A 22813-nucleotide genomic window follows, 5' to 3' on the forward strand; every position below is an offset into this window, starting at 1 on the left:
CAGCAACTCGTTGACATTACTGTATTTTTTTCTACCCAAACTAGGGGCATTATGTTTTCTGATCTGTGTGTCTGTTTGTCCCTCCATTCGTCCCTCTGTTCATCCGTCTGTCTCTCTTCAGGTTAAAGTTTTTGGTCAAGGTAGTTTTAAATGAAGTTGAAGTCAAATCAACTTGAAACATTAAAACACATATTTGTTCCCTTTTATATGTCAGATCTTTTTAATTTTGATGCCAAATTCAGAGTTTTGACCCCAATTTCACAGTCCATTGAACAGACAAAATGAAATTGCAAATGGGGCATCCATGTACTATGGACACATTCTTGTTTCTTGAAGAGGCAGACAGTGGAAGTTATTTTACACTAGATAATTTGATAATATATTTCTTAGCATTGCACCAAACAGACATTAACAAATTGACGCGAACTGTCTGCTTGGTTGCACAGGCTTAAATTTACAAAAATTATAATATCTTTAAAAAATTGTCAAGCACAAGCCATAGGACAATGGATTTATTTGTTTGTTTCAGTTGGTTCTTTGAGGCTTGTACAAGAGAAAAAGCTGAATCATACCTAGCCATAGCAGCAGAAAGAAAATATGGTGATACACTTATGAGGGAAAGCAACAGGTTCAAACAAGATGGCAGTTATGTTATAAGTAAAAGACTTGTGAAACAAGGGTATGTTTGTCTATAGCTGAAGTGTAGTATATAAAAGTAAGGAGATGTGGTATGATTGCCAATGAGACAATGAAAAAAAAGTTCAAATGAAGTGGATGTAAGCATTTATAGCCAACAGTAAAACATAAAACAATGAGAAAAAAAATATACTTTATAGTAGGCTATAGAAGGCTCATACATGATAATATGAAAGAAATCAATTGAGAAATTAATAAATAACAAAACAATTTATGAAAAATAAATATGTGTTCTTTAGACATTTAGAAATAGTCATCTTGGAATACAAATTAGGATCCAGGAACTTTGTAGCTAGCATTATATATGTAATTATGACACAGCACTTTTGTTTGATTTGAATGCTGTGTTATAAGGGACGATTTGTAAATTGAAGGATTTTTATGACAGCATATAATACATTGATAAAGACTGATTAATTTAAGAATAAATCTTGAATTTACCAATGTACAAAATTTAAATAACTTAGCTGCCATTTTGGATCTTTTATGGAAAATTTTTCACTAAAAATGGTGCTAGTATTCAACAACGAAGATTCATGAATTTTCCTTCTTTGTTTAGTTAGGGAGCTACCATTTGATTTTTATGGGGGGGCTAGGATGAAATATGAAAAAAATAGGCAGGACATGAGTTTTGAGTAAAAAAAAAGGCAGGATGAGAAACTTGTTATAAAAAAAAAAGGCAGGATGACAATCTGTGTAAAAAAAGTCAGGATAAACTAGTAAAAAAAAAGGCAGGACCGAATAGAGTAAAAAATAAAAAGGCAGGACAGAGATTACAACTAAAAAAAAAAGCAGGACAAAATTTTTCATCCTAGCCCCCCCCCCCCAATAAAAATCAAATGGTAGCTCCCTTAGTAGAAAGTAAATTTCTGTTTGTCTGAGGTCAATATAAAAGAAAATAAGTGTATACTGGACAAACAATTAAAACCAAAAGCTTCAGCAATACAAAATTGTCCTTATATCTCAAGTATTGTGAAAGGTTAAGAAATCTTGCTTTGTTAATAGCAGAAGTTTCTAACAAAACGAACATATCACAAATTATCAAAGTCTATGTCTACTTTCAGGAGGTCTTCTATAGAACATTATGAAGTTATACGTGTTGAGAGAGGCTACAAGATCAAAGTTGAAAATCAAGTTAGTATTAATAGTGTTATAACAGGGTGTTTCTGTATTTGCCCTGGTATAAATTCATATAGATTTTAGATTTGTGAATCTCTACAATGGGCCAATACTAACATTTCTTTTGAAATGGTGCATTTTTAACCGGATTTTTGTGACAAAAATGTCGGTTATTGATTTGGGGATGTACAGCGGGCTGCCGGGCGGCCGTGCGGCAATCAAATGTTGTCCGTTCATTAATTCATGAACCGTTCAACCAAAGCTTTTAAAATTTTAATATGTTGTTTCTGACAACTAAATGAAGGTCAAGTTCAATAATGGCGATTTTGACTTTTACCATTCAGGAGTTCTTGAAAGATTGAAAAATGAGTTTCCAGTCGTGTCCGTGCATTTACGCATAAACTGTTCTACCAAAGCTTCCCAAATTTTAATATGTTGTTACCGATGACAAAATGGAGGTCAAGTTCAATAATGACGATTTTGACTTTTACGGTTCAGGAGTTATGGTTCTTGAAAGATTGAAAAATGGAGTTTTCAGTCGTGTCCGTGCATTTACATATGAACTGTTCTACCAAAGCTTCCCAAATTTTAATATATTGTTACTGATGACAAAATGGAGGTCAATTTCAATAATGCAATTTTGACTTTTACCGTTCAGGAGTTATGGTTCTTGAAAGATTGAAAAATGGTGTTTCCAGTCGTGTCCGTGCATTTTCTCATAAACCATTCAACCAAAGCTTTTGAAATTTTTATATGTTGTTACTGATGACAAAATAGAAGTCAAGTTCAATAATGACGATTTTGACTTTTACCGTTCAGGAGTTATGGTTCTTGAAAGATCGTAAAATGGCGTTTCCATTCACGTTGTTGCATTTACTAATGAACCATTCAATCTAAGCTTTTCAAATTTTAATATGTTGATACTGACTACAAAATGGAGGTCAAATTTGATATTGACGATTTTCACTTTCAGCATTCATCAGTTATGGTTCTTGTGGTATTGCCAGGACACAAATAAATGTTAATAAATCTGGTTTGCTGTCGTTGTGACAGCCTCTTGTCTGTTGTCAATTCAGGAGTTGGTCGACTTCCTGTCAAAAAACTTTATATATGCTAATGCAACTCATTAGCAATATGGCTTACTGAGGGGTAAAACTGATGTATTTTGGAGTGACTTTTCCTGTATTGTACCTGTCCAAACTGGTCTATTTGTTTTCTTTACTGGCTCAAAACTCTATATGAATACCAGTAGGGCAAGATCATCAGTACTGAAAAATGGATTTAACTAAAGATTGGTTGATTTTATGATACTATTCAAAATTTTGGTCAATTTTGAGAGATTTGACTTTTCTTTTTAAACTAACACAGGCTACAAAGGGAATTAACTCTTGCTCAAATAAAAGTTGATTGAAAACTATATATAAAATAATGTTTTGAATAAACAGTTTCATATCTATGTCAAGCCCGCAACAGTTTGTTGTGGAAATATGACATACCTTTCATACTGTCAGCATTTAGGGTCAATCTATTTAAAGTTTTACAGACATGCATAATATAAAATAAAGAAGATGTGGTATGATTGCCAATGAGACAACTGTCCACAAGAGACCAAAATGACACAGAAATTAACAACTATAGGTCACTGTATGGCCTTCAACAATGAGCAAAGCCCATACCCATAGTCAGCTATAAAAGGCCCCAAAATGACAATGTTAAACAACTCAAACAAGAAAACTAACAGCCTTATTTATGTAAGTTTGTCAAACCTTCTGCAAATGTAATGAAACTTCTGCTGTTTGAAGAAATAGCATCTGAAGAATTTTTTAAAACTTTCACTCTAACTGCAGAATTTCGCCACCAAGACTCATTGTTTCGATGAAACAGTTAGCAATTTCTTTTTATACTTTTAATTGTTATTTTGATATAATTACATTAGATGTATGTTTCATTATAATACGTTATTCTGATTGGCTAACTAGCAATCTCGTGATATTCCTTAATCAATTGCATTACACAATGCAACTTTTCATTCATGATGACACGAGGTCCCACAATAAAGTGCACAGGTAAATGAAATAAAAACTTGATAAAAGGCGTGTTTTCATATCCTATAGGTAAAAATGTAATTATAAGTATTGAATGCTTTTTTTTGTAACTTTATAGGGTTGTAAAAGCGTTGATTGTTCGCACATTTTTAGTACGAAGCGCTTCCGCGCTTCATACAAATGTACTTCGGTCAACGCTTTTACACCCCAATAAATTTACAAAAAAGAGCATTCAATTCTTAAATAAGTGATCTCTTTTACAGCATGAGGCAATGAGAAATTTAACCAGTGTAATGAATTACTTTGTGACCACATCAGGAACTTATGGTACAAACCCTCTAACCACTAATCGCTTGAGTGACTTTGGTATGGTTGAAGACCCATATAATACTGGAAGATTACAACCTGCAGGTATGCAACATGCAATGGACATTATTATCTGTAAAAACTAATTTTAAACGGGGGAAAATGTCCCTTTTGATGCTGTTAATTTGTGAGCACTTACTTTTAAGATTTCATATTTTCAAAACCTTTCCCTTTACAATTTTTACAAATTTATAAGATAATGCAGTATTATATTCTACAGAAGAAAATAGTCACTAATATTCATACCAGTAAAATATTTAGCGAAAAAATGCAAACACATCAAGTATTTCATAAAACATGAATAATTGTAACGAAATTGAATGTATTGAATATTTTTAACAGAAAAAGAAGGTGAGAGATACACTGCAGAAAAGCTTAGTTTAAATGATTTGACTTAACACAGTAATATAGTCTTATTGTGTTTTCACTATTACATATACTATGGATTTCTTTATACATTGGATACTTATTCCTACCAATTTAGATGCATGAATCTAGAAATACTTTTAAGCTGATATTATTGGTATAAATCATGATTAAAATAGAATATTTTCTTGGAAGCAAAAAATTGGTAACCATAAATTAAATAAATCCATTGTATAATATGTTGTGGCCTTCTTTTATGTTAGAGGACCAATTACTTTGGGGCTAGTGATTAAGTGTGGAAATTTTAGACTCTCTTTATGTTTACGCTCAAAGCCATAAATAATGTTTGGTCTCAGGTAGGGGTTTGGTAAAGAATCATCCGTGACACTCAAATCAGGGTATGGTTTCAAGTAAGGTAAAGGCTCTATTTGAGCTAGAGGCTTGTGAATCAGGTTATGGTAAGGAGTAGAGTTATATTTCACTTAGGTTTTTGAATAAGTTATGGCCAGAATGAGAAAGGGAAAGAGTGCAGATAAGGGTTAAGGTTATGTTTAGGGAAAGTTTAGTTAAAGGTGAAGATATTGCAAGGGTCAATTATAAATGAGGTCAAGTTAGGTTTATGGTTGAATAAAGGTTAAGTATTATGATTAGAGTAAGAATTGTGGAAGATATTAGAATAGGCCTATATAGTAAGGGTCCTATAATGTAAAAGAAGGCCAATGTTGTTCTCTGGTAGATCACTGCTGTCATTGGTGAAGTACATTTACATTTTTATATTTTTGAAATACACTCAACTCAGCACTGATCTACTCAATAGGATGCTATAAAGGGGAAATGTTACATGACAACAGAAAATTTTGATTTGATTGACATTTACTGACATGACCTTGGCATTTACCCTTTGACCTTTATGTGAATTATCATACATTTCACAAGAATAACAAATAAAAATGTTAACGAAAAAAACTAATTTCTTCAAATTATCTGCTAACCCTTTATAGCAATGGAGTTTATTATGTTAGGTGTTCGCATGTTTCTGTTGCTTTTTCTAACCCACTGACATTGTTTTATACAGATACGGTAGCAGACATACTGAATGAACCACCACCAGGTAATGTTTGTGTGTCATTCCACTCTATGGGTATTTGTTATTGAATAGACTATTTTGACTCAGGCCATTCATTAGCAGGCTGTACCCGGTACTTTTACCCTCCTATGCTATTGACAAGTACCGCCTAAATGTAGAATTTTTATATAAGATATTCATGGAATAAATTGAAAAGTACCACCTAGAAACGTGGAAAGTACCAGTCAACATGAAAGATAATGAAACCCCTGCTGACTCTGTGGTAGGTCAATCTGGTGCTCTGTTGAGTGAGAGCATCTTAAAGAGTAAAATCTAGATTGGGGCAATTTGGGGGGAAAATTAAACATTTTCCTATGATTTTGTGGTGTATAGAAATCATAAAACATATACTTCTTATCCCAAGATTTCACCGACTTTAAGCTTAATTTACCTTCTTTCTGTGCTCTTACTTGACTTGAGAACCAGAATTCCTACCACAAATTTAATTTAGAAAACCTGCTGAAAAAAACATATACTCCAGAGTCAAAAGTTTGTATTATGAAAATAGACTATTGTATCTTGAAACTGATTTATGTATGATAATTACTGAATTACTGTTATATATGCACATTACAAATGTTATAAATTGTCTCCCTGACAATTTTCATAAAAGGTTACATCAGTTTTGAATGTTTTTTATTACACAACAATCAGTTATTTATAATGACAACAAGGAAAAGAATCCATAATCTCATGTCTATAGCACTTCAACATAGATAGAAAAGTTAAAGAATATATAGATGTATAAAAACAGTCATTTTGATTCTAAATGTACATACCATTAACACTTTTATTAAGTCTGAATTTTCCATTATAAGTTTTTTTTTAGAAATTACTCTAAATAAAATTTAGTTCAGCAAAAAGTTCAAAATCGGACTAAAGTTCTATCAAATATTTTTCAGAATTTCTCTGAACATAGGTAAAAATGCTTTATGCCTCATATTAATTTTAATGGTACAAGAAAAGAAAAAAATACTTTTTATTTACTACAATTTTAAAGTTGATTGGGTTACTTTGCATGAAGTTTCTACAGATGCAGTTAGGCTTGGTATCGCTTATTTTTATATATTTCTTTGAACATTAGAGTCTTCTCGTAAGTTATTTTTTTTATATAGGTTGTTTGGTTAGAGGATATTTTTTTAACCTAAGCATTTGATAACAGCACCAATTTTTAGCCGAGATAACACACAGGAATCACGTCTGTTATCTTGTTTCTGTGTTGTCTGTTTCACACTTTGTTATTACACCAAACAAGCACAGATTTTTTAGCGGGGGTGACAGGATGCGTAGACTTTTGTTGTCTTGCCTCTGTGTCTTCTGCATCACTCTTTGTTATTCCTCCAAACAAGCACAGATTTTTTAATAGGACATGAAGTTGTGCACCTGCTTTTAGCTCACCTGGCCCAAAGGTGTGATTTTTGAGAATTACCATTCCATAACATTGAATCTTCTCATGGTATAGTGCCATCCTTTGGACCACATAACACTTCGAGTAATGCTTTAATGGACCTTCTCTTACGTATGAAACTCTCAAATTAGAGCTGTATTTGCCAATTCTCTAAACTTGGAAATTGATTCTTTCATGATCACTTTAAGTTCCTGGAAAATACCCTGCAAAAATGATTTAAAAAAATCAACAATATTAATGTTAAGGTTGCTTGTATATTCAATGCTTAAATTTAACTGACTGGTGATAAAAAAAAGTTTATGCATTAAAATGAAAATAACAATCTGCCAACTATTAACTCTTTACTGTTTAATCTTAATCTTAATCTTAGACCAAAATTCCTTATCCTAAAAGCCTTCCCTAACCAAGACCTAACTCAAGCCTAAAATTATTCTTTGAATGATCTCTATTACGTAAGTGATAAGTAATTTAAATAAAGCAATGGCTGTAATTTGTCACTGTATAAAACTGAATTTGATTTTTTTAAGCCATTTGCACATGCCTTGCAGTGATAGCAAACATCTTTTAGGAGTTATGCTTCATTTTTTTTTAGAATAGATCTTTACATGTACTTTTCAAACCTGTATTTATTCAAATATTACTGTACATAAGTATTTTCTCATGCATTTGGTCTGGGTTCACACTTTGGATAGTGGTTATATAAATAGACTGGTAATATTATTTAAATAGTAAAACATAGTTTTTACTTCAACTAGTGACCATACTTTTCATTAGTGACTTATCTAATTGTTTTGTGTTGTGAAAGTACCTATGATCTTAATCAAGACTGTGTAATAACAAGGAGAAAATATTCTACTCATCTCTTTGAAGATATTGAAATATATTTTACTTACAATCGAGAAAAAAATGAAATTGAAATCTAAGAAATTAAATTACTTTTTACAATAATTGACAATAAAGACAAGAATACTTGCAAAACAACAGAGAATTTTTAAAAATTTGAAATTAAGCTTTTGGTTTTGATAATATTCTTTCATTACTAAACAGTTGAATATGTTGAGTTTATGATATAAATGATTTGATAGTAAACATGGTTACCAAGAAAAGTTATTAAAGATGCAATTAAAACTATTCTTTCTTAAAGTTGAATTTGATACATAGCATCCTGCCAATTGTTTTGGATAGCTGATACCCTTTGACTTATATTAAAATAAATAGTAGTACATTTTTTCATTTAGATTATGAAGAACCAGTTCCGTCCAGACCACAGCGACAAGTATTCAAAACTGTGACGCCTTCAACTGCCAAATGTAAGTTCTTACAATAGAAGATACAAAGATCTGGAAAAAAATTAATACACCAGTGTAAAAGCAACCCTACAACATATTAATCAAAATAGAAAACAAACAAAAAAAGACCAAGATAACATTTAAAAAAATGTTTATAGAAGAATTTACATGTTCAATATTTTGACCATGAAAAAAACTTTGAGTCCTAGGATTAATTTCTGTTTGTTTTTAATTTGATTTTTTTATGAATTATGTGAAAAAGAAAATGATTGCAGCCCAAATTAAAGATAGAGATTTTTGCAAGAAACTCCAAAACGTGAACATTCAGTAATTTTTTTACTTATCAACTGTATCTCCTTATTTTAAAAGCAATAGAATTGACTAAAAAGTTAAACCAAATGTCTCTCCCGTACTTTTATTGTTTTTGCACAATTTAAAAAAAATTGATACATTTAAATAACAGCAGTAGATGATGATTATGATAATAGTTGTAAGTACAAGTTTTGAAGATTCTTCAATCGTAAATAAAGCATGAATTTCTGCATGTGGAAAGCTAGATATTTGATTTTGGGTCAGGTAGCATGACAATTGCATGTAAAGGAATGACACTGAACAATAATGCACTTTAGGTCCTTTGCCAGAAATTGTATAATTCTTTGTTATGCAATTATTACCACTACAAAAGGGGGGACAACTCCTGTCTTTAAAATGTTATTGCCAAATATGAACTTTTCATCCTAATTTTAATCAGCAATTACAAAGTATACCTCGATATTATATATGAGAAGTAAGAGAATGAGAAAAAGCAAATTATTCATCTCGTGCTAGAACAACCCTTTGTTGGATTTAAATCATGACATAAATGTTTAGGAAAATGAAATTATGACCAATTTTTTTTTACCACCATACTCTAAGAATATTGTTCTTCTTTAGTAATTTTACACACATGATATACATATCTCATATTACAAATTGGAATGGGTTGTAATTTTCAGTAATTACTACATGCATCAATGCAAGGGTGTTTTGTGTATATTTGTAGCAAGTTACAGTGAAGAAAGTTCTGGTATATACATATTCTATTGTTCAAACTTTCTGAGGATAGAATAGATTTTAGTTTGATATAACTTATTTTGGTCACTATAATACATATAATACATATAATACGTGCATTTGATTCAGTTTCACATCTCCACCTTTTTTACAAACTTAAATGTATAGGTGTTGGAACAAAATTTTATGACATTATAAAATGTATGTATGAAAACACAGAAACTTGTGTGAAAATAGACCAACACAGGACAAACCTTTTTAAATCAAATATAGGAGTAAGACAAGGGGATAATCTCAGTCCCTGTCTCTTTAATATATATTTAAATGATTTGCCAACCTATTTTGACCAAACATGTGACCCAATCCCATTAAATACACATCCTTTAAATATTTTAATGTATGCTGATGATGTAGTTCTTTTATCATCATCAGAGCAAGGACTTCAAAATTGTGTTAACAAATTAAATAAATTTACAGTTGATTATAAAATGACAGTTAACATAAAAAAGACCAAGGTTCTTGTATTTAACAAATCAGGAAGACTTAAAAATATTAAAATATCATTAGGAAACCAGACTTTAGAATGTGTACAGAACTACACATACTTAGGTATAAATTTTTCATCGTCTGGGAGTTTCCAAATAGCAAAGAAAGAACTTTATAACAAAGGAATGAAAGCATATTTCAAATTAAGGAAGACCTTTTCAGTGGAAAGCCCAAAACCTAGTACTTTATTACACATCTATAACCATACAATCCGACCAATCTTGTTGTATGGATCTGAAATTTGGGGTTATATACCACATAAGAAACAAATACATTTGGATAACTTTATATCAAAAGAAACTGATTATCTTGTACTAGAGAAAATTCATACTAAGCTTTGTAAATTTTCACTTGGAGTTAATATAAAAACATCAAATATGGCATGTAGAGGAGAACTAGGTTCACTCCCTACACTGTATTATGTAATAATGAATATGGTAAAATATTGGATCCATCTTATGAAAGATATTGAACCTTCAAATATTATTCTAAGGGAAGCCATAAATCTATCTCATTCTATGGACAAACATAACCAGGAATCTTGGATAGGAAGCATTAAACATATATTTAAATTTCTAGACTTAGAATATCTATTTGTTAACCAGTCAAACTTTAAACAAAACCATATTCTAAAAAAAGTAAAAACATCTTTAACTATTAAATTTAAAGAAAGCTGGTTAGCGAGTTTAGAAAGCAATTCTGGGAAGTGTACTAATTTACAATCTGGCAATAAATTAAGAACTTACAGAAAATTTAAAAATATTTTTATGTTTGAACCATATTTAAAAATGAATTCAAAAAAAGACAGGCAAATAATCACAAGATTTAGAACTAGCTGTCATGATCTCGAAATAGAAAGAGGGAGGTATATTGGAATTAAAGCTGAAGACAGAAAGTGTAAGCTATGTAAGAACGCAGTTGAAGACGAACTACATTTTCTTTTAAAATGTCCTGTTCTAAAAGATACTAGATCTCAACATCTATCTAATTTAAATTCTAAATTCAAAAATTTTTCAAGATTACCTGATGAAATGAAATTTGTTTGGATTCTTTCATCTGAAGATTTGTTTGTTACTTCAAACTTATCTAATTTATTGCACTCCCTTTTTGAAGAACGAAAGAAAATTATAGAAAATATTGTTGTTTAAAAAAAAAAAAAAAAAAAAAATAGAAGAAAAAATATATATTAGATATATATATATATAAATTAAAATTGATCAGGAGTTGTCTCCCATAGACCTAGAACTATCCTAAAGATTTATGTAATTTCTCCAGGTCACAGTGGCACCCATAACAACTATGTTTTGTCAATAACTTGGTTTATATCAGGTTAATTAGTGTAAATGTGTATTCATGTGGTTTTTTGTCTAATTGTACTTTAATCATTCTAATCATTTTCTGTGCTTTATTTTGTAATTCATTTGATTGTATAGCTCAAATTTTGGGCACCATGATTGGTTAATAAAATTATCTTATCTTATCTTATCTTACCCTGCACAAAGTATACTCGATTGCCACATTCTAATTTTTTTTTCAATTATTACTTGCTAGTAATATATGCTTAAAACAATCAAATGGCTATAGATTTTGTCATGCAGGAGCATTTAATATAATAATCAGAAGATTTGGTATGATTGCCAATGTAACAACTCTCCACCAGAGACCAAATGATATAGAAGGGTGTTGTTATTGAGCAAAATGAAACAAATAGCTTGATATATGGTATGGGTTTTGTTCATTGTTGAAGGCCATACAGTAATCTATACTTGTTTAGATCTTCATCCTTTGGTCTCTGAAGAAAAGTTTGCTTAATTGACAAATTTCAACATATTTTTATTTTCATATAGATAATAATTACAAAGATTTTATTTTTGCAAACTCATTTTACCTGCTAAGCTACGGTTGAATATAATTTTTCACTTGATTAATTCTTATATATATATATACATTTACATGTATGTAGTGCCAAGACTTTCAAATAACTTTTACATGTACTTGTTAAAAAATTCTGACTGTCGATCTGTCCAGAACGTAAATCTGTCAAAAATTTTCTAAAAAACTATGAGTCATATATGGAATCCGGCTTCATTTGATAACGCCATATCATGTGACATATTTTCAGTTCCTTTGATGTTTTACCTCCTTTTTGCCAAAGAAAACTATATTTTTTAAATGATATGCACATATATGAACTTACCGGTAATTATAATTCAATTTTTATCAGCAAATACAAGTCTAACCTCAATAAGATATAGGTGTGGTAAGTTAGTGATGAAAAGCAATTGTACTTTTGTGCTAGAACAACCCATAGTTACAATCAAATCATTAGATAAATGTTAGGGTAAATGAAATTGATGTTTGTCAATAAAACAAATGCTTTTGTCCAAATTTAAGTTTAAAAAAATGTATGATGGAGAAAATACATTATTTTAATGTTGGTCCCTTGACAAAGTCATGTAGGCAAGCTTAGACATGCTGTTTTCAGCAGAAACAGCTTCAACAGTTGTTAAACTTGGTTAAGGCAATTTCAATGAAAATAATTTTCGATCTTTGTAAGACATTAGTATTACCGCTGGCACATCTTATTGCTATGGATATTAGGCCCCATCCCATCAGTTTTTGCCAATGGACTTTGAAACCTTTGCAAAGTTACATATAACTTGGACGTAACATATCTCTGTGTCAAAGTTTTATATATAATGTGCATGTCTGTTAAGAATGACACAATCTCGAACCACATCTGTGTTTATGAATAGAAAAAGATTAGAATAAAAAAATATTTACATTACCGTATTTATGTTGCATGTGCACTTGGAGTAGAAAATATCTTTAAAAATCCCTGCCTACAATACAACTTAGATACTTGTATGTATATGTTTAGCTCATTATTTACAGCTATAGCAAACTATTCATATAGTCTGCTATGGATGGATTTCAAAATAAATGCAATGTTTAGAAGGGGTGAAATGAACTAATTGCAATATATTAAACACTCAAAATTTTAAAAACTGAATATTGATATTTATTTAAATTTTGGTAATTCTAATTGCATTTATGTTGAATTTATTTATTTGGTGTGCTTTGCCTAATTTCAAAATATCCACCCATAAATATATGGCTGCTATTTTTGCCTGTAGTTCCTTACCAGCAAGCATGCCATTCATACAACACAACAAGAGCTGCTAGTGATTATAAAGTACGAGCAGGGAAACCATCACTGGATGATATCCAAACAAACATCAAGGCAGCAGGTTTGTCATGGGGGTTATCTTGTATAGTATGATCTGTGTGGATATAGATGTATACTGTGGATTCATTTGTTTTCATGTGTATAAAAAAAAGAAGATGTGGTATGATTGCCAATGAGACAACTCTCCACATGAGACCAAAATAAAACAGAAATTAACAACTATAGGTCATGTACGGCTTTCAACAATGAGCAATTATGTACATTGAGAAAAAAATATATTTCATGGATATTTGACTTTTTAGTTGTGGACAAATTCTGCGAACAAAACTTCAGTCTATTTTGTTGAAAAATCGAATTAGTGCTTCAGCTTTATCAATGAAGTCAACGAAAACTACAGCCCCTCAAAAAAATGAATCTGCAGTATAAAAAATGGTGGCAGACCAAGGTTTACATGAATAAATGTGAAAAAGAGCCTCTTCACTCACATATGTCCAATTTACATGTTAGGTTATGTAATTTATTTTACGCAATACAATATGAAGGCAATGTTTTTACTTCAAACACAATTGTAAAAAGAGTAATTTAGTAAAGCTATGTGGTGTTTGCCTTTGTCTTTTGAAATAAAAATCTTGGTCTGCATCTATCATCACCATTTAACTTTCAATAATAAACATTATATTATATGCCGTGTTTAGAGGTTTTAATCATGAACATAAGAAACTGTATATTATTAACATTACTGAGACATTGCTTTTTATACTATAAACATTTATATATACATGTATTTTCTTTATTTTGTAAAATCCTTTTTATAATAGAAGTTGCTTTATTTATTATAATAAGTTTTAAATTTTTAGATCCATTGAAATTACATGATATAATTAAAACGTACTAGTTTTTCGACTTTGCAAAAGATGCCAGATGATTAAATTTGACCTGAATACTATGAATTTAAAAATTATTGCATGCATTTTTTATTGGGACTTTGTGAAATGGGCAAAAATTGGAGATTAATTCCTATGATTATGGGATAATTTTCATTAAGATATATGTCTAGATTTTCAGGTTTTCTTCACATTAATATCTTTAAATATCAGTGACAAGCCACTATATTAATTTTTTTCGCAAGTGAGCACATTAAACGGGCAAAAATATTACATAGTGTTAAGCCGTATATATTTTATGATAACTATTTATAGAAAATCAGATAATCTTTTTATAGTTCTTTTACTGGTTTGTTCCCCCATTCCTTAGACAGTTTTATAGCGACAAAAGCAATCTTTATAATGTCTCCTCACACAATGTGACGTTGCAGATAATACCTGCTTATGTCATTATAAGGCAAGACACAATAACTACTGATTCACTAAGCAGAGTGATAAGGGCAAAGGGAAGGTGATAAGTATCAGATATCAGATTGTGAGTTACTATTATTGTGAAACTCATTCAAATGTATTCCCTCTCAATGATTTCTGAATTTACAATAATCAAAAATTATCACATGAAGACATTAAGAATGATGATTTCCAAATCCTTTTTAGCTCATCTCGACATAAAGGGGAATTGTCAGCTTTTGCATATTTTGCTCTCTGTCCGTCCATCTAGCTTAATAGTTGTGAGTGTAAAAATTTATGAAGCAGGTGTAGGTGTCTTGCAATGTAGAACTTCAGCATTGCATGAGTCTATTTTAAATGGGCTAAGCTTTAGAAAGTCTAGGCCATGCTTACAACAGATATTTTATTATATTGATATTTTTCTTTTTTTTTGTCAACTCTCCTAACAGGTATTTAACTGATATTTGGTATGAAATTGCATAATGATTAGTTACTGATGAAGTTTAAAAATTGTTCTACTTGAACACATTCTGTTCAAATTTCTTGTCAAAAGGGTTCCAAAGGTGGTGTTGTGGTGATTTTTTTACTGTGTTTACTTCATTTTGAGGTTTCAAGTGTTACTATCAACAAATAGATTTATTTTAAAAGTATAAGTGTGTCAATAGTATGAAGCTTTGACACAGTTTTCTTAAAAAACAATGTCAAGGAGTCAGAAAAACAAGTATTGCTTGCGCCTGAAAGAACATTCAGGTTTCATTGCCACGGCTTTAATAACTACCTGTGTATGAATCAGTCTATTATATTTTAAAAATATTAAAAACAACTGTCTTTTTGTCATATGTTGTTAAAAATTATAAAACTGAAATGATATATATCAATATTTATCTTATCTTCAGCTGCTATAGATATGTTTGATAAAACAATAGACCCATTTGATGAACCTGCTAGGGCTGAGGATTATATCAATTTACAAGATCTACAAAGACAAGGTAAGAGATCACTGAAACTCTATGTTCCAATATCTGAGCCTTCTACACATTTAGGACAATTCAGTGCTTGACATATTAAATTCAATTAAGTTGACGTATGAGCACTTTAAACCATTCTTCATTAGAATTTGGGCCATTTAGAACTTGACATGTGAATCCCTTAGTTGACATATCTGCGCTTAAAACAAGATTTGTTTAGACTAAGGGTCATTCAGATATATATATTCGAAAAAAAGACCTGGTCTATTTTTAAAGACTGTGTAATCACCTCTTAGATGTTTTTGTTCTTCAATAATGGAAGTATACCTGATTTTGGTCTTAGATTAACAAGCTAAGCTGTTTTCTATATGTTCATTTAAAACATGCAAAGGTTTCATATGTAAAAAGTAAAATAACGAAAAATACAGGACTCTGAGGAAAATTCAAAAACGGAAAGTCTGTAATCAAATGGCATAATCAAAAGCTCAAACACATCAAACGAATGGATAACAACTGACATATTCCTGACTTGGTACAGGCATTTTCTTATGTAGAAAATGATGGATAAAACCTGGTTTTATAGCTAGCTAAACCTCTCACTTGTATGACAGTCGCATCATATTGACAACTATGTGTGAACAAAACAAACACACATTATAGGTAAAAATTTCAAAAATTAGGTTACAGTAGTCAACATTGTGTTATAATCCTTATGACAAAAAAAAACCAACAATATACAACAAAGAAACACAAAGAACCACATAGACAAAGCACATTAGGAAAAATGAAAGACTTAAGTTTACCAAAGGACAATAACATAATGAAGGGATGTATAAGTACAGAGCCATGTCATATGTAACAAAGAAATACAAAAAGGCATATAATAGACAAAGCACATTAGCTAAAATGATAGACAAAAATAGAATTTTTTTTTTCCATGCTGAACAATAACCCAATGACTGGTTGTATAAGGACAGAGCCACATCAAATGGATATCACAAAAAAAAATATAGTTAAAGTTTTAAACACAAGAAACTTGCAGTGCAAACAAAAAGTACTGTTCACTGATGAAATTTAGGGCCAAAAGGCTTGTTGTGGGCAATATTTTTGTGTTTTAGTTTTTTGTGTATTGTTAAGCTGCTGTTTCATTGACTTATAGTCTACATCTGCTTGCATACCTTCTTCTATACTTTTTTTTTAAATGCACATAGATATCTGTTACAACAATCCACAAAGTACAAACCTTATTCAAAAATATAAATCCATACTGATTAGATATTTATTTTCTAAGATCACTTCACAAATTATAACTAATAAGGGTAAGGGATTGTTCTCTGAATAAAAATGAATCATAATAAAGTTTCGTTTTGTTTTTGATACTTAGAGTCTGAGACTAGTTAGTCAATGTTATACCAGATGAAACAATACGAAACCACCAACTTTCTTCACAAATATTCTGATATTTTGTATCTTAACAACATTAGCTGTTCACAAAAATTTGAGTCAAGGGAGGGAATATTTATTTGAGTTTCTATTGAGTCACAGAAAAATGAATGCTGAAATTTAGAAAAACAATATTTGTACTGTGGATTTTAGATATAGCTTGACATTTTATTGTAGAAGAAGAAGTAGAAGAAGACTCCCCCTTACACCCTGCACCCCCTGTACCACGATCAACTATACCCCCTGTACCAAACGCAGTTATACCTGCGCCACCAGCACCACACCAACCTATTTCAAAAATATCATATGTCAACGAAGAGCCAATAATACCACCTGGTAAGTTATCAAGAGAAGAGGACAACAAAGAACCTTTTTGGCCTAGAAAATGGAGTCTTTGTAAACTGCTGATAATTTGCACTTACTGTGGATTCATTGTTATTTAATGGAAACCAATTTTTTGTGGAATTTGTGGATGAAAGTGTCACCACTAATTTCAATGTTCAATGTAATACAAATTTTCTGCAAGGTGGTATGCAGTCTTTGTCCAAATCGGGAAATCAAATATCCATGAAAATGCAAGTTTTCCTCAATCCACGAAAATTGATACCCACGAAAATAAATAAATCCACAGTAACATAAGTTAGATGTAGAAATTTAGAAATAATTATTGCAATTCATGCTTTATACTCATTTTGACATGGGTAGGCTTTATATATATATGCACTGAGCATAGTTATCTGAGTAATACAAACTTTTTTTAGACTTTAGATTAGTTTTCATGAAAAAATTACCGATAAATACAACAATGCTTGAAAAACTTTGCATGCTTAATAGAAAGCAAATATAAGAAAAATGAGTGCAAACAGAAGTCGTTCATTTCTTTAACTAAGGATATTATTCTTCATTGAATACTTTTAGAACTGTGTAAAATATGTTTTTTCTTTCCTTTAGCACCTCCACCACCACGACATGAGAGGGCTAAGTCAGTGCCAAATTTGGCTCAACAACTACAAACTGCCAAACTCAACCCAGTGTTGGAAAAGAAAGGTAAGAAGCTGTATGTTATAATAAAACAATTCAATGAAATTTTTAAAAAAATCTAGAATTTAGAATTGATACTTAAAGTCAGAAGAGCACTAGTTCTACTACTAGCACTGTTATGCTTCTATTACTGATACTGTAAATTTAGAAATTATTGCATGCATTTATTATTTCGATTTTGTCATTCTAGACTAAAATACGATTTTATTTTTTGCAATATTAAGACAAATCTCTATTTAATTCATATAAAAAATTTCAAAATGGGATTTTAAATTATTGCGATTATAACCCTGTTGCATTTTTCGCAATAATAAAAACATTGCAATAATTTCTGAATTTACTGTAGTTTAATCCATTTATTTTTTATTCATGGAGTAGGGGGAAAAAATGAACTACATGTATAAAGATGTAGGCTTCATAATTAAAAGGTTGATCTTTAATTCCACAAGAAAAAATATACACAAATGATTTTTTTTCAGCTGTTACAAATGCACCACCTCCATCTGTAAAACATGTACTGAGTACACCAACCTTTCAACCGGTCAACAACTTCGAAGTTAATGTCCCTACGCCACAACAGTTAGGTCTGAGAAAAACTGACTTTACAAAGCCAGATCCATCAAAGGGTGCAATCATGACATCAGCACAAAAATCACCCGTCACAAAGTCCGATTCTGTTCCGTCTCCACAACAAATGGGTCTTAGACCTGCTAGAAAAAGTGTATCTTTGGACACTGAACCAGAGAAAATAGACGATGAGCCAGCAATTGATGTTTCTCACCCAGGAGGTGTATCATCCATAAAATCTCAATTTGAGAAGAAAATAGAAAGTATAACACCACAAAAACAATTGACAGGTTTGTACTTATTAATTAAAAATATATTTTGAAATTTTCTGCTTCATTTGTAAAATTTGAATTCAAGATGTTTTAAACTTAGTGGCTTTAAGAATAGACTTGTATAATTGCATATTGTATTATATTGTAAGAAGGCATATTTCCTCCACCCATACAGTAGACTTGCTTAGAGAGATTGTATACAATGTATATAAATTCACTTTTAATTTGAGTAGGTCATGCTTTCCAATTTATGATAACATTTAATAAAAGTATTTATATAAATCTATTACATGTATGCAATTGTAAATTTTATGGCACATTTACATATATAACCATCTTTTTACAAATAACCAATTGAAATACTTTTACTGTAAATTCTATATTTTTGCAATGTTTTTTTGACAAAGGTATCGCCAAATAAATCTTGCATTTTAAATTTGGATATTTTATTAGTATGCAGCATTTCCTGCATTCTTAGTAATCTAAGGTGGTACCTAACACTACAGGGAGATAACTCTGTTAAGTCAGCTTAACGTTTTAATTACATTGTGTTGTAAAGGGAATATTATGCTTCTCAATGATCAAAATTGGTGTCTGTCAAACTGCTATATAACCAGTGTAATTTTTCTGACAAAACGGTTGGTTCAAAATTTTTGAAATTTTTTATATTTTTGTTAAAGGGTTAAAGTAAATACATCGTCAAAATTTTATGAAAATTAAACAAGCCAAATTAATTTTAGTGAAAGTGTTGGGTACCACCTTAACTTGAACTTGTGTTGATATTTTAATAATTGCAATTATAAATGCACACAATCATTTATCTGAATTTTCAGCATATATTGTAAATAGAAAAGAGAAAGAGGTCAAAATGTTTGATATTTTTTAAACTGAAGTCCAATGTCTATTTATCTTTATTTATTACCAATGTAACTGAAAGTTATCAAGCTGATATACATGTATTACTGGAATTAGAATAGAGTATTGCCCTATAAGTTAAAGCTTACTTTTGCTGTATGCTATGCAAGATAATTATTTTTAATGGCAAAATCTTTGCGCAAAATAAAAAAAGTATGTAAGGTTTCAAAAGACATTCTGCCATTTTGATGGAGAATATTTTAATAAATTAAACTAAATTTCATCCTTTAAGCAGCATCCCTATATTTATAATTTAAATTTCACAATTCTTAGCATATTTTCTATGTTGTTGGTATATGTATTCATTACAAGAAAATGTTGTATTGTGGTGTATTTTCCTACACTTATTTTTGAACTAAATTAGTTTGTAAAGTTTTTTGTCTTTATTTTCTTGAAACAACAAATTTACACAGAAAAGAAGGGTTTTTCAAGATTTTATTTTATTCTAGTGAGATTAAATAAATGTAAAACTTTCATGAAAACGCACCACTCAACAATATTTCTAATAACTCAGCTCTTGAGCTTTATATTCTATGTCTAATCTTTTACATATTATATAAATGGTATATCCTATATAGGTGTTGGATCTGTAATTAATCAAGCCCCTCAGCCTACTGCTTGTCCTAACACTTCGGATCATTCCTACCTAAATACACAGAGTCAAGAAAACAGTGATAATCCTTATGATGATGCAAAAACACCAGGTAAGACAAACTTATTTCAGTTTTCATTGTTTTTATTCAGATGTAATCGTTTTATATAGGTGTGATTATTTGTATTTTTTTTTGTGGGGGGGGGGGGGGGGGAGGGGTATGTTAATGGATCAGATAGCTAACAGAAAGTAGAATTTGTAAAGTGTAACAATATATGACCTACCATGAAGATTTCTTAATTCATTGAATAAAACTATAATTTATTGGGTTTGAATGACCTAAGGAAAGTTATTTATTTTCAGAAAAGATTGAATTTTCCAAATAATTAAAAGATTGTTTCTGTCTCCATGAAGGATTTATTAAAAATGTCACTGGTCATACTTGAATCAAATAATGATGAAGAATTTCACACAGGAAAATCAGTTTTCAAAATTTTAACCCAAAGTTTCAAGCAATTGATATTGATAGTAAATGCTGTTGACCATCTGATGGTAAAATTGACAACTATTAATGGGGAGGTGGGTGTAATCCTCTGTAAAAAATAAAAGCTAAATCTTGATTTCAAAAGAAAAAAAAAACTTTTTTCCAGGATCCTAAAGTCCCAATAAATGTAAATCCTAAATTATTGCAAAAATTTAAAACAAATCCTGATATCCCCCCAAAAAACATCCTCCTACCCCTTTATTAGTTTAGCCAAAACAAATTTGGCAATGTCATGATACTGGTTATATATTGTTACATTGTAAGTTACATGTGATCCTAATGAGTTATTCGTGTGTGCAGATATTCATTGACCTTTTATACTTAACTATCAGAGCAATTGACGACACTATAGTATTAAAATGTTCTGAGTTAACATAACATTGGCTAAAATACCCAGAATCAGAAGTAGTTTCAATAATTTGCTGAAATCCAAATTTGAGATTTTAGTTAGCCATGATATTTGTTGTACAATATTTTGATGACAAAATTATATATGGGTTTTTTTTTATTTAAAAAAATAAAAAATGCACAAATCTGAAAAAAAGAAAGGCATACAAAATTACCTTTCATGCAACTCTATATACCCAAGATAGGAGACATTAGAATATTTGGCATACACAAATAGTTCATTAAGTGGTCTGTATCAGTTATGGTGGAGGTATAGCGTTTTCTGCAAATGCATTCACATCACAAGCATATTTTTCATGCTCTTGATAAAATTGACCTGAAAAGTTGCAAGAAATTCACAAACCAGCAAGAATGTTTTATGCTGTACATAAATAGAAATCATTTTTTCCGTATTCAGCGCTATTTATAAGATAATGCTTTTCTGTGTTTTTCTTCTTATTTCAGTGCTACATTCTTCCTAATGTTTATATATAATTCTATTCTTCAAACTTCATAACAAACCAACAATCTAATATTAGATTTCTGTCTTTATTAATGAATTTTAATCCTACTAACCTAATGTAGCACTGAAATAAGATTGTGTCATGTGATGTGTCAATGCATTGTACTGTATGATACTGTGGATTAATTATTTTTTGGGGGATACATGTACCAATTTTTGTGGATTCATTATTTATTGGGGATACCAATTTTTCTGGATTCATTGTTTTTTTTGGGGGGGATACCAATTTTTGTGAATTCATTGGTTTTTTTGGGGGATACCAATTTTTGTGGATTTTGTGGGTATAGGTAAACCGTAAATTTAAATGTTAAAACTAAGTACACATTGTTCTTGTATTCAGACTTTGGCAAAACCATGAAATCAAATATTCAATAAATTGCAGATTTTCCTCAATCTATGAAAATTGGTACATGTACTAAAGAAAATATATGAATCCATATTATCGGTATATGTAGGCTATACAAATTATACTTCAGTCATCAGAAAAACAGTTTTCTGTATAAAATATCTGTAAACTCCCTTTTGGGTGTCCTTACAGTGGCAAATTAGACTAGCTATTCTTCAAACATACTGAATTTTAGTATATATATATGACAAGTCTTCTGGAATATTTTCAAGGCACTTTCAGTGTCCGGAAGGCAACTACATCAGTTCCAAAAAACATTTTGGCAAAGAAGTTTATTATAGCAATTTATGAAATACTATATATATATATATGCAGACAGTCTATAGTGCCATTGCATGTGTCTTAAATGTTTTGTGTTTGTTTGATGTTTTGTGTGTGTTTTATGTTATGTGTGTGTTATGGTTGCACAATCCAGTTTGCTTTTTGCAGTAGCATGTGGAAGACAAAGGTCTAAGAGCACACCTACAATCAGCCCTGAGATAAGAGAACAATTAAAAGGTATTGCAGTCACATGGGTTTTGGACAAATAATTCCACAATTAGCATTATATATAATATATGTATATATGTGTTTCTCACAACCCACTTAAAACCATGATTGCTGTTGCATATTTTATT

At 30.4% G+C, this 22813-nt stretch overlaps 1 protein-coding gene across 7 annotated transcripts in view; it reads left to right on the forward strand.

The window, feature by feature from the left end:
- The window catches only part of LOC143072666 (uncharacterized), a 54788-nt gene that overhangs the window by 26560 nt on the left and 5415 nt on the right, over nucleotides 1-22813 (forward strand). For 2 of the 7 annotated variants that reach the window (XM_076247715.1, XM_076247720.1), the window contains exons 7-19: nucleotides 530-679; nucleotides 1761-1830; nucleotides 4124-4271; nucleotides 5668-5703; nucleotides 8365-8436; nucleotides 8879-8905; nucleotides 13152-13265; nucleotides 15435-15527; nucleotides 17127-17285; nucleotides 17901-17996; nucleotides 18470-18847; nucleotides 20323-20448; nucleotides 22626-22694. In XM_076247715.1, the coding sequence (XP_076103830.1) occupies nucleotides 530-679; nucleotides 1761-1830; nucleotides 4124-4271; nucleotides 5668-5703; nucleotides 8365-8436; nucleotides 8879-8905; nucleotides 13152-13265; nucleotides 15435-15527; nucleotides 17127-17285; nucleotides 17901-17996; nucleotides 18470-18847; nucleotides 20323-20448; nucleotides 22626-22694 (1538 nt within the window). The remainder of the gene's footprint in view (nucleotides 1-529; nucleotides 680-1760; nucleotides 1831-4123; nucleotides 4272-5667; nucleotides 5704-8364; nucleotides 8437-8878; nucleotides 8906-13151; nucleotides 13266-15434; nucleotides 15528-17126; nucleotides 17286-17900; nucleotides 17997-18469; nucleotides 18848-20322; nucleotides 20449-22625; nucleotides 22695-22813) is intronic. The other 5 variants (XM_076247716.1, XM_076247717.1, XM_076247719.1 and 2 more) reach the window with 5 other exon arrangements.

Source organism: Mytilus galloprovincialis, chromosome 4 (assembly GCF_965363235.1).
Source record: "Mytilus galloprovincialis chromosome 4, xbMytGall1.hap1.1, whole genome shotgun sequence".
Lineage (NCBI taxonomy): Eukaryota > Metazoa > Mollusca > Bivalvia > Mytilida > Mytilidae > Mytilus > Mytilus galloprovincialis.